General features: G+C 48.0%; 1 protein-coding gene across 1 annotated transcript in view; it reads left to right on the forward strand.

Moving 5' to 3' along the window:
• The window catches only part of LOC144772221 (solute carrier family 22 member 15-like), a 211,550-nt gene that overhangs the window by 130,525 nt on the left and 60,334 nt on the right, over window positions 1–20,691 (forward strand). Inside the window, exon 7 of the mRNA XM_078656367.1 lies at window positions 3,643–3,783. Within this exon, the coding sequence (XP_078512493.1) occupies window positions 3,643–3,783 (141 nt within the window). The remainder of the gene's footprint in view (window positions 1–3,642; window positions 3,784–20,691) is intronic.

The raw sequence follows: 20,691 nt of genomic DNA on the forward strand, positions 1-20,691 counted from the left end.
ACGGCAGCAGTTGTGTCAGTCCTGTGTCGCCTCTCGTTCTCCAGCTCTGCTGAGGGCCTTTAACCTGGGATCCCTATACCCATTATTTTAGGAGATAGCTCAGGACCCTATCCCAGAGGCCACATCCCAGACGCCACATATCATGGGCTTGTCCCAGAGAATATTTATTTGGATGCTTTTTCTCCCTCACTCTCTCCAGCAAGCATTTGACCGTCTTTTTCTTAAATAGGTGATAATTTAATTGGGGTGTAGCGCCACCTGTAGACTATTTTGGAATTCCACTCAAGCCCCCTGACATTTATGACCACTCCACACAGACCCCTTTCTATAGCAGGCCCTTCCTGCCTGCAAATGTGGTAGTCTTCTGAGGGGTTTAGAATGCTCATCTAACTTGTGGCTCCACCCCAAGTAGGACCTTATTTTCCCGGGAGTCGGACGAGTGGGGAGTGTGTTTGTATGGAGTGCAGTGAGTGTTGGGAGTGGTTCCTTGACGGAGATGAGTTTGGGATTGGTTTCTTGGTACGGGATAGGTGTTGGGAGTGGATCCTTGGAACAGGATGAGTGTTTGGACTGGTTCCATGGAACTGGAAATGTTTTGGGATTGGTTCCTTGGAGCGGGGTCAGTGTTAGGACTGGTTCCTTACTGTGGGATTAGTGTTGGGAATGATTCCCTGGAGTGAGACGAGTGGGGAGTGCATTTACTTGGAGTGCAGTTGGTGTTGGGGATTGTTCCTTGGAGCGGAATGGGTGTTGAGGTTGGTTTCTTGGTACGGATTGGTGTTGGTATTGGTTTCTTTGTACAGGATGGGTGTTGGGGTTGGTTTCTTGGTATGGTATGGGATGGGTGTTGGGGTTGGTTTCTTGGTATGGTATGGGATGGGTGTTGGGGTTGGTTTCTTGGTACGGGTTGGGTGTTGGGGTTGGTTTCTTGGTACGGGTTGGGTGTTGGGGTTGGTTTCTTGGTACGGGTTGGGTGTTGGGGTTGGTTTCTTGGTACGGGTGGGTGTTGGGGTTGGTTTCTTGGTATGGTATGGGATGGGTGTTGGGGTTGGTTTCTTGGTACGGATGGGTGTTGGGGTTGGTTTCTTGGTATGGTATGGGATGGGTGTTGGGGTTGGTTTCTTGGTACGGGTTGGGTGTTGGGGTTGGTTTCTTGGTACGGGTGGGTGTTGGGGTTGGTTTCTTGGTACGGATGGGTGGTGGGACAGGTTTCTTGGTACGGATGGTGTTGGGACTGGTTTCTTGGTACGGATGGGTGTTGGGATTGGTTTCTTGGTACAGATGGGTGTTGGGACTGGTTTCTTGGTACGGATGGGTGTTGGGGTTAGTTTCTTGGTATGGGATGGGTGTTTAGGTTGGTTTCTTGATATGGGATGGGTGTTTGGGTTGGTTTCTTGGTACGGGATGGAAGATGGGACTGGTTTCTTGGTACGGATGGGTGTTGGGACTGGTTTCTTGGTACGGATGGGTGTTGGGACTGGTTTCTTGGTACGGATGGGTTTTGGGGTTGGTTTCTTGGTAGGGATGGGTGTTGGGGTTGGTTTCTTGGTACGGATGGGTGCTGGGATTGGTTTCTTGGTGCGGGATGGGTGCTGGGGTTGGTTTCTTGGTACGGATGGGTGTTGGGGTTGGTTTCTTGGTATGGTATGGGATGGGTGTTGGGGTTGGTTTCTTGGTACGGGTTGGGTGTTGGGGTTGGTTTCTTGGTACGGGTGGGTGTTGGGGTTGGTTTCTTGGTACGGGTGGGTGTTGGGGTTGGTTTCTTGGTACGGATGGGTGGTGGGACAGGTTTCTTGGTACGGATGGTGTTGGGACTGGTTTCTTGGTACGGATGGGTGTTGGGATTGGTTTCTTGGTACGGATGGGTTTTGGGGTTGGTTTCTTGGTAGGGATGGGTGTTGGGGTTGGTTTCTTGGTACGGATGGGTGCTGGGATTGGTTTCTTGGTGCGGGATGGGTGCTGGGGTTGGTTTCTTGGTGCGGGATGGGTGTTGGGATTGGTTTCTTGGTACGGATGGGTGTTGGGACTGGTTTCTTGGTAAGGGATGGGTGTTGGGATTGGTTTCTTGGTACGGATGGGTGTTGGGACTGGTTTCTTGGTAAGGGATGGGTGTTGGGATTGGTTTCTTGGTACGGTATGGGTGTTGGGATTGGTTTCTTAGTACGGATTGGTGTTGGGATTGGTTTCTTAGTACGGATTGGTGTTGGGACTGGTTTATTGGTTTGGGATGGGTGTTGGGATTGGTTTCTTGGTAAGGGATGGGTGTTGGGATTGGTTTCTTGGTAAGGGATGGGTGTTGGGATTGGTTTCTTGGTATGGGATTGGTTTCTTAGTACGGATTGGTGTTGGGACTGGTTTATTGGTTTGGGATGGGTGTTGGGATTGGTTTCTTGGTAAGGGATGGGTGTTGGGATTGGTTTCTTGGTATGGGATGGGTGTTGGGATTGGTTTCTTAGTACCGATTGGTGTTGGGACTGGTTGCTTGGTACGGATGGGTGTTGGGATTGGTTTCTTGGTACGGTTGGGTGTTGGAACTGGTTTCTTGGTACGGATGGGTGTTGGGGTTGGTTTCTTGGTACGGATGGGTGTTGGGAATGGTTCCTGGTAACAGGATGGGTGTAGGGAGTGGTTCCTTGGAACTGGATGGGTGTAGGGACTGGTTTCTTGGTACAGGATGGGTGTTGGGAGTGGTTCCTTGGAGTGAGACAAGTGGGGAGTGTGTGTTCGTTGGAGTGGAAGGAGGTTTGGTGATGGTTCCTTGAGGGAGATGGGATGTGGGAATGGTTCCCTACAGTGGGATTAGTGTTGGGAATGGTTCCCTGGAGTGGGACTAGTGGGCAGTGTTTGTTCCTTGGAGTACAGTGAGTGTTTGGGATTGTTCCTCAAGAGAGATGGGTTTTGGAACTGGTTCCTTGGAGCGGGATGAGCATGGGAGTGGTTCCTTGGAGCTGGATTATTGTTGGTAATGGTTCCCTGAAGTGGAATGAGTGAAGAGTGTAGTTCCTTGGAGTGGGTTGAGTGTTGAAGATGGTTTCCGGAGGGAGATGGGTGTTGGTAGTGGTTCCTTAGAGCAGGATGAGTGGGGGCTTTGTTTCTTGGAGGGGTATGAGTGTTGGGGGGTATTAAGTTAAGCAGAATGAGTAGAGGGCTTGGCTTCTTGCCATTGCATTTTTGGTAGACATGGTTCCTTGTAGAGGGATGAGCAGAGAAAATGCTTCCTTTTAGTGGGATGAGTGTTGGGAATTGTTTCTTGCAGTTCGATAAGTGATGGGAATAGTTCCTATGAGTGGGAGAGTGTTGGGAAAAGTTAAGTGGAGTTCAATGAGTGTTGAAATAGTTCTTTAGAGAGGGATGAGTCGTAGAACTTTTAGGAGAGCTGTCAAAGTGGTACAAAGGTGGATGAGGGACCTGGAAATGGGAGGACCTCTGGAGGTTTATGAAGTCCTGGAGGAGTATGGTTGGCATAAGTATTCCTTACAGAGGGAGAAATCCCAGTGAGGGAAGAAGGGAAATAGTTGAGGTTTGAACTTTAACACCGTAGAGAACAAGACGATTTTATGGGGTAAATGCGAGAACACTCCACACAGTGGGTTGAGGTGTAGTCTTTCCCTCACTCTCTTCTCCTTGTTTCTCTTTCTATAGGTTTGTCTGCAGCCTGGTATACTACGGTCTGACACTCAACGCAGGGGACCTTGGTGGCAGTATATACATTAACCTGGCCTTGAGCGGATTGGTGGAAATCCCCTCCTATCCCATTTGCATCTACTTTATCAACCGCAAGTGGTAAGTGTGACCAGCACTAGGAGTTGGCAGTGAGTGATGCAATGTCTGCTGCTGGGGCATGTTACATACATGTGCATAGTGCAATGACGGGTAAGGGCACCAAGCCATTTCAGCCGATCGAGACCTGTGATAGAACTGTTAGTCCATCAATGGGGGAAGATGATAGGGCTATACATTTAATTCAAGCACATGTCCTGTTATAATGGTTCTCATCAGTGCTCCTTGCCACCCCAGAACCGCTTCAGGATAACACATGTTTACATCAGTTCCGCAGATCTTCTAGCAGCCACGAGGGCACACACCATGAATATGTTTCAGACAGACTGGAAAGTAAGAATTTGTTCATTCTCCACCTTCTTGAGAGTTTTTCGAATTCCAATTTATTATATGAACCATTCGTCTTAATTTCAGTTGGTATCCACAGTACAAATCCCATTCATGGCGGTGTATATCACACAAACTCCTACACTCGGGGACTGACGTCATGTCTTCGGGGGAACAGTGTTTAATTTAAGACACTAAGGGCCAGATGTAGCAAAAGAGCATTTTGAGATTCCCAAATAGTGATTTTTACAGAATCTGCCATTTAGGAATTGCAAAATGCTATGTATGTAGTAATCGCAAACGATGATGGGATTCCTTAATATTACCTGATAGCGATTCGGTAAATAGTGAATCGCTATTAGGTAATGTGACTCCATTCGTTCCTGTTTTGCATTTGCTAATTTGCGATTACCTAATTGGTAAATGCAAGTTAGTGAATGCAAAGCTAAAGGTGCCAGAGGGACTAAGCCCCCCCCCCCCCCCCAATTTTAATTGTGCACATGTAAAGTTCACACATTCCCTAGGTGCAGGTCTCTCAGGTGTCCGGAGATGTGGCTGTGTCGGGGGATGTCCAGGATGAGTCGTGCAGAGGCATTCTGGATTCGTTGGAGTCTTTTCTGAAGTTTGGCTGTGGTTCCGGCGTAGAGGGTGTTGCCGTAGTCCAGGCGGCTGGTGACGAGTGCCTGGGTGACCGTCTTCCTGGTTTCAGTGGGGATCCACCGGAAGATCTTTCGAAGCATACGCAGGGTGTTGAAACATGACGACGAGACGGCGTTGACTTGTCTGGTCATCGAGAGGGAGGAGTCCAAGATGAAGCCCAGGTTGCGAGCGTGGTCCGTTGGCTTGGGTGCGGTGCCCAGGGCAGGGGGCCACCAGGAGTCGTCCCAGGCGGAGGGTGATGATCCCAGGATGAGGACTTCCATCTTGTCTGAGTTCAGTTTCAGGCGACTGTTCTTCATCCATTCGGCGACGTTTTTCATCCCTTCGTGTAGGCTGGTTCTGGCGGTGGCTGGGTCGTTTGTGAGGGAGAGGATCAGCTGGGTGTCGTCGGCGTAGGAGATGATGTTGAGGTTGTGTTGGCGTGCGATGGCTGCGAGGGGGCTCATGTAGACATTGAAGAGGGTGGGGCTGAGTGATGATCCTTGTGGTACGCCGCAGATGACTTCGGTGGCCTCAGATCTGAACGGGGGCAGGCGGACCCTCTGGGTTCTTCCGGTGAGGAGCGAGATGATCCATTCCAGTGCCTTCTCTTGGATTCCGATGTTGTTGAGGCGCTGCACCAGGGTGCGGTGGCAGACCGTGTCGAAGGCCGCGGAGAGGTCCAGGAGGATGAGGGCCGCTGTTTCCCCGTTGTCGAGCAGGGATCTGATGTCATCTGTGGCTGCGATGAGGGCGGTCTCGGTGCTGTGGTTGGCACGGAAGCCGGACTGCGAGTGGTCAAGAGATCCGTTCGTCTCGAGGAAGGCGAAGTTCTTCAGGTCGGTGGGGTCAGCCGTTGGTTTCTTCAGGAGGGCGCTGAGTTCGGCGTGCTTCCAGCTCTCCGGGAAGGTGGCGGTGTTGAAGGAGGTGTTGATGATCCCGGAGTTTGGGTGCGATGATGGAATCAGCTTTGTTGAAGACGTGGTGGGGGCAGGGGTCGGTTGGTGATCCGGAGTGGATGGTGTTCATCACGCGGGCGGTGTCCTCGGTGCTGATCGGAGTCCAGGCGCGGAGGGTGGTGGTGGGGGGGCGTTGGCTCGGTGGTGAGGGGAGCGTAGTCTGTGCGTCGAAGCTGTTGTGTATAACGCTGATCTTGCTGTGGAAAAACGAGGCGAGGGAGTCGCAGAGGTCCTGCGAGGGAGTGATGGCGTTGTTTCCGGCACTGGGGTTGGAGAGCTCTTTGCCGATGTTGAAGAGTTCCTTGCTGTTGTGGGCGTTGTTGTCCAGTCGGTCCTTGAATGCGGTCTTCTTGGTGGTGCGGATCAGCTGGTGGTGTTTGCGGGTGGCGTGCTTGAGGGCAGTCATGTTGTCTGGTCTGGTCGTTGCTCCAGGTTTACTCGAGGGTGCAGCAGTTTTTCTTGGAGTTCTTGAGTTCCTCGATGAACCAGAATGCTTTCTTGCTGCCTGGTCTGCTGGGAGGGGTCTTCAGTGGTGCGAGGTAGTCTGCGCAGGTGGTGATCCACTGTGTGAGGTTGCGGCCTGCTACGTTGCGGTCCGTTGTGCTGTCGGGGGGGGGGGTTCTGGCTGAGGCAGACCGTGAGCTGGTCGTCGGTGATCTTGTTTCAGCTCCTGCGAAGAGCCTGTTGCGGGTGGTGGTGGGTGGTGGTCCTTCTGAAGCTGAAGTGGATGCAGCTGTGGTCAGTCCAGTGGAGTTCGGTGGAGTGGCTGAAGGAGATGTGCTTGCTGGAGGAGAAGACGGGGTCAAGCGTGTGTCTGGCGTAGGGGGTGGGGGTGTTCACCTGTTGCTTGAGTCCGAGGTTGTTGAGGTTGTCCAGCAGGGTGGTGGTGGTGTTGTTGTTGTTGTTCTCCAAGTGGAAGTTGAAGTCCCCTAGGAGGATGTAGTCGTCGGAGGGGACGGCGTGCGGGCTGATGAAATCTGCGATGTCTTCGCTGAATTGTGTGCGTGGTCCCGGGGGTCTGTAGATGAGGGTTCCTCTGAGGGTCGTCTTGGGGTCGGTGTGTATCTGGAAGTGGAGGTGTTCAGCGGTGGTGAGGGTGTCGTCGGAGTTGGTCGTGATACGGATGGTGTTCTTGTGTACGATGGCGATGCCTCCTCCGATCTGGTTGATGTGGTCCCTCCTGATGATCTTGTACCCGTCCGGGATGGCGGTCCGTTGTGCTGTCGGGGGGGGGGGGTTCTGGCTGAGGCAGACCGTGAGCTGGTCGTCGGTGATCTTGTTTCAGCTCCTGCGAAGAGCCTGTTGCGGGTGGTGGTGGGTGGTGGTCCTTCTGAAGCTGAAGTGGATGCAGCTGTGGTCAGTCCAGTGGAGTTCGGTGGAGTGGCTGAAGGAGATGTGCTTGCTGGAGGAGAAGACGGGGTCAAGCGTGTGTCTGGCGTAGGGGGTGGGGGTGTTCACCTGTTGCTTGAGTCCGAGGTTGTTGAGGTTGTCCAGCAGGGTGGTGGTGGTGTTGTTGTTGTTGTTCTCCAAGTGGAAGTTGAAGTCCCCTAGGAGGATGTAGTCGTCGGAGGGGACGGCGTGCGGGCTGATGAAATCTGCGATGTCTTCGCTGAATTGTGTGCGTGGTCCCGGGGGTCTGTAGATGAGGGTTCCTCTGAGGGTCGTCTTGGGGTCGGTGTGTATCTGGAAGTGGAGGTGTTCAGCGGTGGTGAGGGTGTCGTCGGAGTTGGTCGTGATACGGATGGTGTTCTTGTGTACGATGGCGATGCCTCCTCCGATCTGGTTGATGTGGTCCCTCCTGATGATCTTGTACCCGTCCGGGATGGCGATGGCGATGTCGGGGGCTGAGGAGGCGTTCATCCAGGTTTCCGTGAGGAAGGCGACGTCTGGTGATGTTGTGTCGAGGAGGTTCCAGAGTTCTTGCTGGTGCTTGGCTTGGCGGGTGCGGTGCAGGTTCGGAGGCAGGTGAACTTGCAGGCTGTGCAGGTGAAGGGTCCGTTTCAGGGTGGCTCGGCAGCAGGCGGGGTTCCAGCCGGCATTGAGTGCGTTGAGGGCGGCGGCGTCGTAGGTCTGTCGGGTGGTCTTGCATCGGCGGGGGCCAGGAGTTCTGGCGCTGGGCGCGGTCCAGGCGCGGACGGGCGCAGACGGGCTTGTCTTTGGCGCACAATCGGCGCGCCCGCTGCGCGTGACCGCTGCGCGTACGCGTGGGCGTCATAAGTAAGGAGCCGTGAGGGAGGAGCAGAACGACAAGGCAAAACGAGGCAGAAGCAGCGGTGTGTGGGGGCGACCTCGCTTGGTTACAGGCTCAGCGGTCGCTTCCTGCACCTCTACGCGGTCCCCTTAAGTGAGGAGCCGGGAGGGAGGAGCAGCTGGGTGGCGGGAGCAGGGTGGCGAATGGGCAGGAGGGGGCGGGGCCGCAGGGAGGCAGCGGCGGGAAAGGAGGTCAGAGGGCGGCTCAGCGGCGGCTGGGTCGTCCGGGGGAAAACGAAGAAAAACGAAGGCACAATGAAGGCAAAAACGAAGGCAAAAAGACAAGGCAAAACGAGGCAGAAGCAGCGGTGTGTGGCGGCGACCACGCCTGGTTACAGGCTCAGCGGTCGCTCCCTGCACCTCTACGCGGTCCCCTTAAGTAAGGAGCCGGGAGGGAGGAGCAGCTGGGTGGCGGGAGCGGGGCGGCGAATGGGCAGGAGGTGGGCGGGGCCGCAGGGAGGCAGCGGCGGGAAAGGAGGTCAGAGGGCGGCTCAGCGGCGGCTGGGTCGTCCGGGGGAAAACGAAGAAAAACGAAGGCACAATGAAGGCAAAAACGAAGGCAAAAAGACAAGGCAAAACGAGGCAGAAGCAGCGGTGTGTGGCGGCGACCACGCCTGGTTACCGGCTCAGCGGTCGCTCCCTGCACCTTTACGCGGTCCCCTTAAGTAAGGAGCAGCTGGGTGGCGGCGAATGGGCAGGAGGGGGGCGGGGCCGCAGGGAGGCAGCGGCGGGAAAGGAGGTCAGAGGGCGGCTCAGCGGCGGTTGGGTCGTCCGGGGGAAAACGAAGAAAAACGAAGGCACAATGAAGGCAAAAACTGGCCCTTTAGGGATTCCTTTAGGGTCCACCCTTTACCGCAGAACCACTTGGCCTGCACCCTTACAGACCCAGAGAGGTTGTATTGATCCTTTTTAGGTCTCGCCTAGACGAAAGCAAAAGCGAAGCTTTTGCGGTCTAGGGAGACAACTTATGTCGCCACTTTCTGGGGAATGTGGACAGCAGACTGTTACGAATTTCTTCTGCTGTAGACAGACTGTCACGAGCTTCTCCTGCTGGAGATTTGACCTCGTGAGCGCGCCTTGACTGCATCTAATGTGTGTGGCTTTTTTTTTTAACGTGGGCCGGTCGCTTGCTTTAGTCAGTTTCACTTTGAAAGTGCAGGCGTCAATGGGTCTGGTAGTTGTTCATGTGGAGTGCCTTTTGACCTCGTGAGCGCGCTTTGACTGCATCTAATGTGTGTGGCTTTTTTTAACGTGGGCCGGGCGTTTGCTTCAGTCAGTTTCGCTTTAAGGGGCTGGCGTCAATGCGTCTGGGATTTGGGGATTGATGTACGGCGTGAAGTGGCGGGCGCGCATTACATGTTCATTTATTTGTGGGGGAGGTATTCGAAAGGGGCTGGCGTCGATGCGTCTGTGACTTACTAAGGAAGCTTGACTTAAATGGCTTGTTAAAGTGCTGCTAAATAGCCCGATCTGGGGACTTGAAGCAAGTAGGCTCGCGCAGGCTTCCAGGGGGGGCTTCAAAGCCACTTTCTTTCGAGAGACAAAACCTACGTTTATACAGTGAGAAAAAAAACGGCGTGGTTTAGGGATTTAAAGCCCCTGCTTCCAATGACCATCATAAATCTGCCAGTTCACCTAACACGCTCGGAGAATCTGCAAAGCGCTTCCCAGCCGCCCTCCTGCTTCCCCCACCTCACCAAAACCCCCACCCCTTACACTCGAGCATATTGGCGACACACGGGACATTTGGTGTGTATTTGTCTTGTTTTCTGTTTGGTAACAATCTGAAGCAACGCGTTTGTTTGACTCTAAACAACCCTCAGGGCTGACACAGAAGTTCCCACGTTTCACATAAAACCGCCACACCTTCCCTGCAGTAAATTGTCGTTTTCCAAAAAGCAGGCTTATTTTTAAACTGCAAAATGGGCGTTCTGAAACCAGTGAATCCACTGCAGATGCCCCTAAATTCTGCGGAGACTCGTAAATATCAAAGAAGCACGTGAGAGGCTGTGATACGTTTAGCACCTGAACCGGCTAGGTGTAGTAGGCCGATTACGAGTGCACTTGGGCTGTGTGCGTTTATGCACATGATAAAAGTCATGAAAGGTTATTATTTTTTGGAACTACTTCCGCCTTCCTCTAAAACGTGCGAAGCTTACTTACATGGAGAAGTTCTATTTACAAGGTCTGTGTGGTTGGGGGGAGGAGGTGGGGTGCGAGCACAACGACTTGCGACTCTGGAGAAGTTTCCAGATCCTGCATCCCCAACTGAACGCCTCTTCGGTGCTTGCATTACGTGGAGGGTGTGCTGCAGTTCTGAACTGGAGTATAAGTAGACCTGTGCCCCTCTCCCCGCGCCACAGACATGCCCACGAGCAGTGGGGCACCGGGTTACATGTCTGAAACAAAATGGAAGCCACAGTCCCAATAAATTCAGGCTTGACTCCTTCGCCTGAGCTAAATCAAATACAACATTTACTCAGGACTTTAATCTAAGAGTTGCACAGATTTAAAAAAGTAAAGTTTAGAGTTTAACCTCCTGGTTAACAAAGGTGTGTACATTTAAATTTCGGCGGCGTACAGCATGGCTGCGTACGTTATACCTTACGAACATACATATCTTTCATACATACCAACGTTTTGAAAAAACATGGTTACCGGGGTGGGTGCGCGCTAAGCTCGTAATGTCTTTGTAATTTTTTCATATAAACAAATAGCATGGTGGGAAACGCTGTACATGGCGTGGGGGGCGTGTTATATTACTGGTGTTAGGGACGCGGTATATTTGTTCACTTTTGTGGGCTCAATGGGTTTTGCGGGCTCAATGCGTATAAGTAGGCAGGCGCGCTATATTACTAGTGTTGGGGGCGCGGTATATTTGTTCATTCACTTTTGTGGGCTCAATGCGTTTATTACTTAAAAAACACAATGTACATTATGTAATCTTTTAATGTACATGCATATTTGAAATATGTTGTGCACATTTAAATTTCGGCGGCGTACAGTATAGCTGCCTACGTTATAACTTACGAACATTTTTTTGATACAAACGAACATTTTCAAAAAAAAATGGTTACCGGTGTGGGTGCGCACCAAGCTCGTAATGTCTTTTTTTTTTTCATACAAAAAAATTGCGTGGTGGGAAACGATGTACATGGCGTGGGGAGTGCAGTATATTTGTTCAGTTTTGCGGGCTAAATGCGTTTTGCGGGCTCAATGCGTACAAGTAGGCAGGCGCGCTATGATGTCTGTATTTGTTTTAATAAAAAAACATAGCGTGGTGGGAAACGCTGTACATGGCGTGGGGAGCGCAGTATATTTGTTCAGTTTTGCGGGTTCAGCGTGGTGGGTAGATTTACAGCGCAATAGCAAAAAGGAGGCGCTTTTATAATTTATACGTTCTTTATGCTGTTTAACATTGCGGCTAAAAGGTTATAGCACTTTTTAAATAAAAATGCGTTGTGTCCTTTTACATATTCTTACATTTGTGCAAATTTAAAGTTTCGTTTGCTATTTTACGCTAACATTGTGCTTTTTTCATCCGCTATACGTTTCTTAGCATTTCACAACATTTAAAGAAACGAAACCGAAACACTTTAGATACTATAGCTGACCTTTGATCTTTTATTTACATTGACGTTTAGCAGACCACTTCCTGTCACACGTTGACATTTTCACACCAGATTTATGCATTTGTTAGCTTTCCTTGCATTTTATTGCCCCGAAGATCTTATCTGATGAGAAAAAAACGTACTTAACTAGAGACGTTTCTCTTCTCTAAACACATCGCTACTTGGCCACCGCTGAACTTTTCCACGTTTGCCATCTCTTTGCAAAAGGTACGTACTTGTCCTTCATTATTAACATTTGTTAATGTATTTTTTGCGCTAATTTTACAATTTATTTCAAAGTATTAACGCGCCGCGGCTAGGGCGACTGCCTTCGGAATCTGGGGATCCCGGTTCGATCCCCAGCACCGGCGGCAGATTAGCCCAGCACCATGTGACTCTGGGCAATAGCTTGCTTAATCTTCTCAACGGCCCCCAGCGCCTAGAGACCCTTACGTGTGATTGTGCGCTTTACAAATGTGGATTATTATTATTTTTATTATTATTATGTACTTAATTTTAGCATCACATTATATAATGTTTCCTAAACACACCATACAAAAAGTCTTGCTGCTTCTTAAGTACAAGTGTTCACTAACTTGCCAAATTTGTGCTCATATTATTTGTGTCGACATACATGTAAATTAACGTAATTTTATATCTTACGTTTTGCTGCAGTCATTGCAATTTATTAAATGCTGCTTTTATATTACCACTAGCCTTTTATTAATAAATTACCTAGCAGTTCTGTTTTTCAAAATCGGCTTTTGCTATACACTATTTAATTTACGAGCCCCCGAAAAAGTCTTTCTGTTCACGCGCGCATAAAAATCATGCCGCCATTTTACAACGTTTCAACATACAATTTTGTCAATTAAGTGGGCAAATGCGTGCGCACAACTTTAATGGGAACATAAATTACAATAAAATATAAATTGCTATATCGCGTTGTCACTATATGCAGAGTAAAAGTAACAACATTCGTTTACATCTAACTTTCGGCCGGCATTTTACGCTTTATAAAGTATTGCTGTTCACGCGCGCTCCAAAATAACACCACCATTTTACAATGTATTAACGTACAGTTTTATCGAGTAACTTGCAAAATGGTGCGCACTTCCTTAATGGCAACAGTCATGTTTATTAACTTACAAATTGCAATATCGCGTTATTATATGCAGAGTAAAGTTCGCAGCATTTGTGTACATTCTACTTTCTACCGGCATTTTACACTTTCTGTTATTGTTTTTATTAAAAATCATTCTGCTATTCCATTTCTATTTGTACTTGGAAATGCATGCAAAGTAAGGTTTGCAGCATTCATGTACATACAACTTTCAGCCGCTATTTTGAGTTTCTGGGATTGTTTCAATTAAGTATCATTCTGCCTTTGAATATACATAATATTACTTATCGTAATACAAGCAGTAGTTAGGTAACAAATTAGATTTAGTACCACACTCTTTTTAAAACTCTGCCATATTAAATATCATGCCATGGCTAAAATGCCCTTTACATAGACTTGCTCGCGCTATGCAGCAAACTTTATAACATCAAAAACTCATTTTTTTTTTAATATAAACAATTATCGTAAACATGGGAACATCTTTGTAAAAGTATAACACATTGCCGTTTTCTTTTTTGTTATAACTATATTTTTGGTGCTGTTTGCGATTAATTATAAATTACCTTTTCGAGCTAGCTTTGTCATCACTTGAACACCCTCTGCAATGGCTACCAAGCAGCTTTTGCTCATACATACAACAATGTTTCAGTTACCTCCCTTCATACCAATACTGCATTCCTATTGGTCCTTACCAAACCCCTATCGTAACGTTCAAACAACAGTATTAACTATTTCATAGCTAAAAATAAACCGCACGTAAACAGTTCTTTATTTCTCAGTACAGGCTATATTTTCGGTATTCACTTTATGTTCAAATTATTTTACATTAGATAAATAGCGCTATTATGATATTTGGTAAAATGTCAGTCTTTGGCGTGTGTTCAAACGTAACATATGCGTTTTATAAATTGAGCAAGTTAGGAAATAATTTATGTTTAGTTTATCTTTTCAAAATTAAGTGCTTTGGGTAATCAGCTTGCCATTTCACTGTATGCCACGTGCACCTTTTGTGCGAGCCTAATAACTGCTTAGCAATGTAATGTAACATTTATCAACATCGTAATTTTTTCCTGACTGTTATTTAGTGTATGTCAAATATAAATGCTGTATGTACATTGCATATTGAACTGGGTAAAAAGTGAGGGTGGTACTTAATTTGCAAATTTATGTACTTATTTATTTTAGCAATTTTATATAGTGCTCACTTTACACACTTGTGTCATAATATTTTACAATACAGCAACGTATATTACATAATCAGCTTTATACCATCAACAAAATGCCAAGCAGTCGTAACAGACATAATAACTGATGTCTTAATTTTACAAGTTTCTTTACAAGGAGAAATATTTAAGATTTGTTTTGAAGGTCTGCTTACAAGTGGTATTCATTAGCCTAATTGTTTGCAACAAAGATATATTCCAGCCTTTCTAATGTATGCTAAGGTGACTTAACTTGAAGTCTATATTAATACAACTAAAATAATTTTACTTTTGCTGCCAGGATATTAGTATCTTCAATTTCAATTTTTTGATAACAGTACAAAGTAATTGCACTAATTGTAATTAAAAAGAATCAATCACCTTCAAGTGTCAATTGCTACATGTAGGATAATTTGCACTCTGCACTGAGTACACTGCATTTACTAATCTGCACTTACTACTCGCTACTCTGCACTTACTACTCTACACTCACTATTCTGCACTCAGTACTCTACACTCACTATTCTGCACTCATTGCTATGTACTAACCACTCACTACTCTGCACTCTGCCTACAAAGTAGTACTGCCCTCAATACTCAGCACTGTGCGCTCACTACTCTGCACTCTACACTCACTACTCCGCACTATGCACTTACTACTCTGCACTTTGCTCTCACTACTCTGCACTCTGCCCTTACTACTATGCACTATGCACTCATTACTCTGCACTATGCATTCACTGCTCTGCACTCTGCCCTAAATACTCTACACTCTGCCCTCACTACTATGCACTCTGCCCTCACTACTATGCACTTTGCCCTCACTACTCTGCACTCTGCCCTCACTAATTTGCATTTTGGCTTCACTACTCTGCACTCTGCACTTACTACTCTGCACTCTATACTCACTACTCTGCAATCTGCCCTCACTACTCTGCACTTTGCACTCACTACTCTGCACTCTGCCCTCACTACTCTGCACTTTGCACTCACTACTCAGTGCTCTGCACTCATACTCTGCAATCTGCCCTAACTACTCTGCTCTCTACCCTCACTACTCTGCATTTTGGCCTCACTACTATGCATTGTTCACTTACTACTCTGCACTCTGCACTAACTGCTTACACTCTGCACTCACTACTCTGCATTTTGCACTAATTACTCTGCACTCTACCATCACTACTCTGCACTCTGCCCTCACTACTATTCGCTGTGCGCTCACTACTCTGCACTCTACACTCACTACTCCGCACTATGCACTTACTACTCTGCACTTTGCCCTTACTACTCTGCACTCTGCCCTTACTACTATGCACTAATTACTCTGCACTATGCATTCACTGCTCTACACTCTGCCCTAAATACTCTACACTCTGCTCTCAGAGAACTATAACATATCTATATAATTGTTGTATAAATGTGTGAAATAAATGTATGTAAATCACATAAATACAAAATATATTGCAGAAGAACTACAATATATGTAACATATGCAAAAATTAAAACTAATGCCATTACCAATAACATAACTATTAATTTGCAGAATACCGACAACAACACATAAATAAAAAAAAAACATTTGCAATGTTAATAGCTTAATCTTAACTAAGGCGAGACCTATTGCATTGCAAATGCTTGTTATCTTTTATCTTCACTTTTGTTTTTTCACTGTGTAGTACTGTGTACTTGAGGTCCTGAGGAATTGCGATACTAAGCAAGAAACATGTCGACCTGATTAGAGGGTCGAGGTAGTTCCACTGTGCCCCTTACAGCCTCTATCTCCCCTCCCACCTTTTAACCAAGGGAATCAGTCATGCGAATAAAAACCCCTGTGAATTGGTTCACCTTTTTTAATATCACCTTCCCCACATGACTACACCCCTTATTCTCCCCCTCACACGCACACAACCGTTGGCTTCAACTAAAGATCTCTGACAAAGAGCGCCTTTTAGACGCCCGTCAGGCATTGCAGCGCCAGTCTGACGAGGAGCAAGAGGCCAATGATGAAGCTTGACATCTATCTCGCTGGGTGTGTGAGGCCTCTCAGTTCTAAAAAGGGAGCCTGCTGCTCCCTGACTCCACTCTCTTATCCTGTTTACACACTCCTTCCCTCCCTAGATGCTCCCGGGGAACTTTGTACCCTCTGTGTTTCATGCACCTCAGTGTGACTGGCACAGGTATCTCTCAGGGCAGTGGCTGGGATTCCATGCACCAGTAGGTGGTAGAAGTGTCTACTCCCTTCTGGAATCTCCAACTCACCTTCTGGGCCCACTTCCCAGAAAAAGGCTAAGAGGACTTCCTCATCTCAGGAGTTACCCTCAAAAGTTACACTTGCAACCCCTAGAAGTGCACTAGTGGGTTTGTTTTTAGGACAGGAAGTGTCCCAGTTCTTACTCTGGTACCCACTTTTTTTGTGAGGTGTCTCAAGACCTTCCCTCCTGGGCAGGTTTTGGGGGGCCTACAGAAGACTCCTTACTTTCATCTGGTGGTCCACCTTCTTCTCTTTGGGAGAGAGGGGGGTGGGGGGCTTTTTGACCTCTTTCTTTTGGCCACCCCCACCATGCATAGTTTTGGACACTCTTGTTTTTACCCACTGATCAGCCTTCTTCCCCATCTCTTGGGGAGAGACTGGCCCAGTTCCACCAGGTATTGATGCAACTTTTCAGAAGTACAGTTACTTAACAGATGTTCTTTCATAAGCAAATTATAAAGCCCGTCATATTCATGCACATTGCTACCTTTTAATTAACCACCTAGTGTTTTCACTGAAAAGTCTACAAAATCTACCCTGGTCTGACTGGGTTTTCTGAACGTGATCCTGTATTCCTCAGTGGTGAGTCTAAAGCCCTCAATCAGGTCATAAGACTTTGCATCTGTCTTATTCAGTGTCAGGAGCCTGTCCCGACACTTCCCAGAGAGCAGCTCCCAAAGAAGAGAGCCCCAATACTTCTTGTTCAGCTGTCTCCATTTACAGGCCTTCTCAAAGGCTGTAAACCATTTGGGGATTTTAGGGTAAAAACCATCTCCCCGATGTATAATTTTGCTGCCGCCACAGATAGGTCCTAGGCCCATCTCAGCTGTTTCCTTTTCTGTATCCAGGAGTTTGACCTCGAATGCTATCCTCCAGGCTTGTTTCTGAAGATCTGTAGCACCTGTGTCTACCTCTTCTCAGGCACTGCTAGGTGGGCTGGCAGTGGTGCTGCTTTCTGAAGAGGTCGAGTTGAACCAGTGTCAACCTCATCCACCTCTGGGTTTACATCATCTGCCGCAGGGGGGGAATTTTCACTGACAACTGCTGCAAATCAGCTTTTGTGGGTTTAAGGCAGTAAATGAGGCACACACTCAATAAAGCAATCCAACATCAATTTATAAAAATACATTTTTTTATATAAATTTAGATACCAAGATCATCGGAATCGGGTAAGTTCTTTTTAAGAAATTAATTTTTACAGGTTTCAGAAACGAACTCTACGTGCATTTCCTGGATCAGAAGTGCTTTCTTATGGAGGTAATCATGAATTGCATTTGGATAGTTAGCTGTGGCCTACGGGACAGTTGTTCTGGACTTAAGGTGAGTATGGGGCTAGGTCCAAGGTCCCATCAGCAGACCACCTCGGGAGGCTCTGGGGCGTACGGGCGCCGAGGTGTGTCCCATTCACTTCAATGGGAGAACGGTTCGGTCAGAAAGAGGCTACAGGCAGTCCCTGCGTGCCAGAGGATCTTGAGCGTGGAGCTCCCCTGTGGGTTCCCCCAGACTGGCCCCCCACACCCTGCTTGCAGCCTCTTTCTGACCAGACCATTCTCCCATTGAAGTGAATGGGACACCCAACTCTGTGACATACATCGGGGAAGAGGTGTGGCGCCGTGGCCAGGGTGACTGACTCCGGAATCGGTGGATTACGGTTCGATCCCCGGCGCCGGCAGCAGATTAGTCCAGCACTATGTGACTCTGGGCAATAGCTTGCTTAATCTTCCCGACGGCCCCCAGCGCCTAGAGACCCTTACGGGTGATTGTTCGCGCTTTACAAATGTGGATTATTATTATCTGCACCTGTATTCCGAGTAAGGTGCGCGACCGCGCGTGCACGTCTGTTCCCCTGAGTGCACAGTGCAGCATGTGGAGCGAGCACCCACAGCACATCCCAGGAGAGCATTCGCGCCGCCGCTTTTATAAAGCAAGCGGTGCAAAAAATGGTCATTTCCTGTTTGCGGTGGCACCTGAACCTGCTGCTGTTTTTCCTTCTTAAAGAAGCGCAGCTGGGGGCTGTTTGTGGGCCTTTGTGAAGATATTTGTTATTTGAAGCACCGTCATGTGCTGCAAATAACATAAATATTTGCACAATGGCCCACAATCAGCCCGCAGCCGTGCTCCATTCAGAAAAGACATGCATCAAGGCCAAAAGAACCACGTGTAAAGCACACGTCGTGCTTTTAGGCTTGCTGCATGCCTTTTGTAAATAGAGCGCGGCAGATCGTGTGCCTTTTTGAAAGTTTTCATGTTAAATGCAAACTTTGTATTAGTATGTCGGGCTCTGCAATTAACGTGAAAACTTTCCAAAAGGCACGCAATCTGCCGCCCTCTATTAACAAAAGGCATGCAGCAAGCCAAAAAACATGTGCTTTTACAATCACTAATATATGTTAGTGATTCTGAAAGCACACGTCCTGCTTCTGGACTTGCTGCATGCTTTTTGTTCATAGAGCGTGGCTGCGGGCACATTGTGTGCATTTTTTATGGATTCCTGTTAATTGCTGCAATTAACATGTATACTTTAAAAAATGTACACAATCGGCCCGCGGCCGCGCTCTGTTAACAAAAGGCATGCAGCAAGCCCAGGGCTTTAAGTGGGCTGGGTCCTGCTGATGCTGAGTTTTCAAAGGCCGGTGCTGAGACTGTTCCCAATCAAGCTCTTCATTTCTGCCCTCACTCTCAGGGTAAAAAATATCTCAACTCTGCAGCAGTGCAACTGCTGAAAGCCTTTGGTGTAACTTCAGAGGGCTTTTTATAGTTTTTCACAGTCTGATCACTTCAGAACTGAGCCATTTTCAACATTATTTTCAAGGGAGCTGTAGTTGTTGCTTATTTATCTTATGCAGCTAACCACCATTGACAAAGTCAATAGTCCTGGCTTGTTGTTGGTATAATGTTACTTGTATTATATATTTTGGTGCAATGACCGAGGCAGCACAATAAAGGTCGGGCGGCACACTATGCTAAGCACAGACGTTTAGCTTACGTGTTTTTAAGCCACGCCCTTAATTACATCCGGCACGCCCCTTTGAGAGACCCCCCAGATTGTTCATCCCACTTAAAGCCCTGAGCAAGCCTAAAAGCACCACGTGTGCTTTCAGAATCACTGACATATATTAGTGACTCTGAAAGCACACATGGTGGACTTCTACGTACATCCCCCCTGCGTATCCAAGAAACCATCTTCAGAGCTGATAAGTGAACTAATGATTATCAGTTTTAAAAAGTGGAGTAACCCCCGCCTTGGTAGAGCCAGCTCTGTTCTGCAGAGAGTCTTGCCCTGATGATCTTGAATAATTCTTAAACAGATTTTTGTAAATAGCATTTTCCTTTCATTTATTTTTAATCTGGGTAATGCGTGAGAGTCTGTTACAGACATTTTATGACAAATGTGTTTTTGTTTCATGCATCATCCACATATATATATTTTTTATTTTAGATCCAAACAGGATCTCCGCTATGAGAAATGGGAGGATGTCACAGTGATTATTTGCAGTAGTATTAGTGAGCTTCTCCTGTGTTGGAATTTTGGAAAAACACATCACTATCCCTGAATATTAACTATAAACACATTTGGAATTTGAACCAGAGTGTCTGTGCACTGTTTGTGATCCGGCCAAAGAGGACACGAGAGAGCCCAAACTGGATCATAAATTCAAAGCTGATCCGCACAGAGGCCCCCAAAATACGTTTGGCATAGGACGCTCAAAGTCCTTAAGTTGTACCTGAGCTACCGCTGTGTAGTTAGTTAGGAAGGAAGACATCCACTGGCGCTGTGGAATGAGGCCGGTTGCCCCGGTTTCCTAATATATATTAGTGTAGCTTTGTCGTGGTTGCAGATGCTCTGCACCTCACTTTCTCATTTCGAACATGACACAACCATTGTACGCCAGTCACCAATAGGAAGGCCACCCCCCTGGCTGGGCTGGTCTTAGCAGGCATCGGGTGTTTGCCTGTGAGTCTAGAAGGGTGTGGGGCAGTTTTGGAGCAGTGGGGGCCAGTTTTGTTACGGGGGCAGCTTTGCAGCGATGCTGCAATATGGGCCCTCAGTAACAAAAGCCCCAGTGCTGGGGACCGGTTGTAAGCAGTAGTACTTGACACGTGCCCCCACCACACCCCTGGTGAGTGGGAGCCTGTGTGGCAACATTGCCAGGACTACTTTGGGTTCCCAGTCCGGCCTTCCTGCCCCATCAAACAGGCCTCCGCTGTTCCAGTACCTAAGTCATTTATCTGCGCAATCAAGCAGGAACCCCAGTGTCAGAACTCGTGTCGCTGCACCCACACATGCGGTCGGGTTCTTGGCGCACATTGCCGTGGCTGAAGCGTACGGAGACCTCACACTGCCGCACACAGAGGAAAACAATTAGAGGGAACATTGCTCTGCACCCAGATGCATCCGAGTCTCCCGGGGTGATCTGTTGTTTCTCAAGGACAGGAGTTGGCCACCTATCGACCCTAATACAAAGCACCAAAGGTTCAACAAGATGCAAAAATGACAATGTTTGCATTCCAATGTATTCTCACCTGGCATCCACGAAGCTGCTGGTAC

Source organism: Lissotriton helveticus, chromosome 8, assembly GCF_964261635.1.
Source record: "Lissotriton helveticus chromosome 8, aLisHel1.1, whole genome shotgun sequence".
NCBI classification, from domain to species: domain Eukaryota; kingdom Metazoa; phylum Chordata; class Amphibia; order Caudata; family Salamandridae; genus Lissotriton; species Lissotriton helveticus.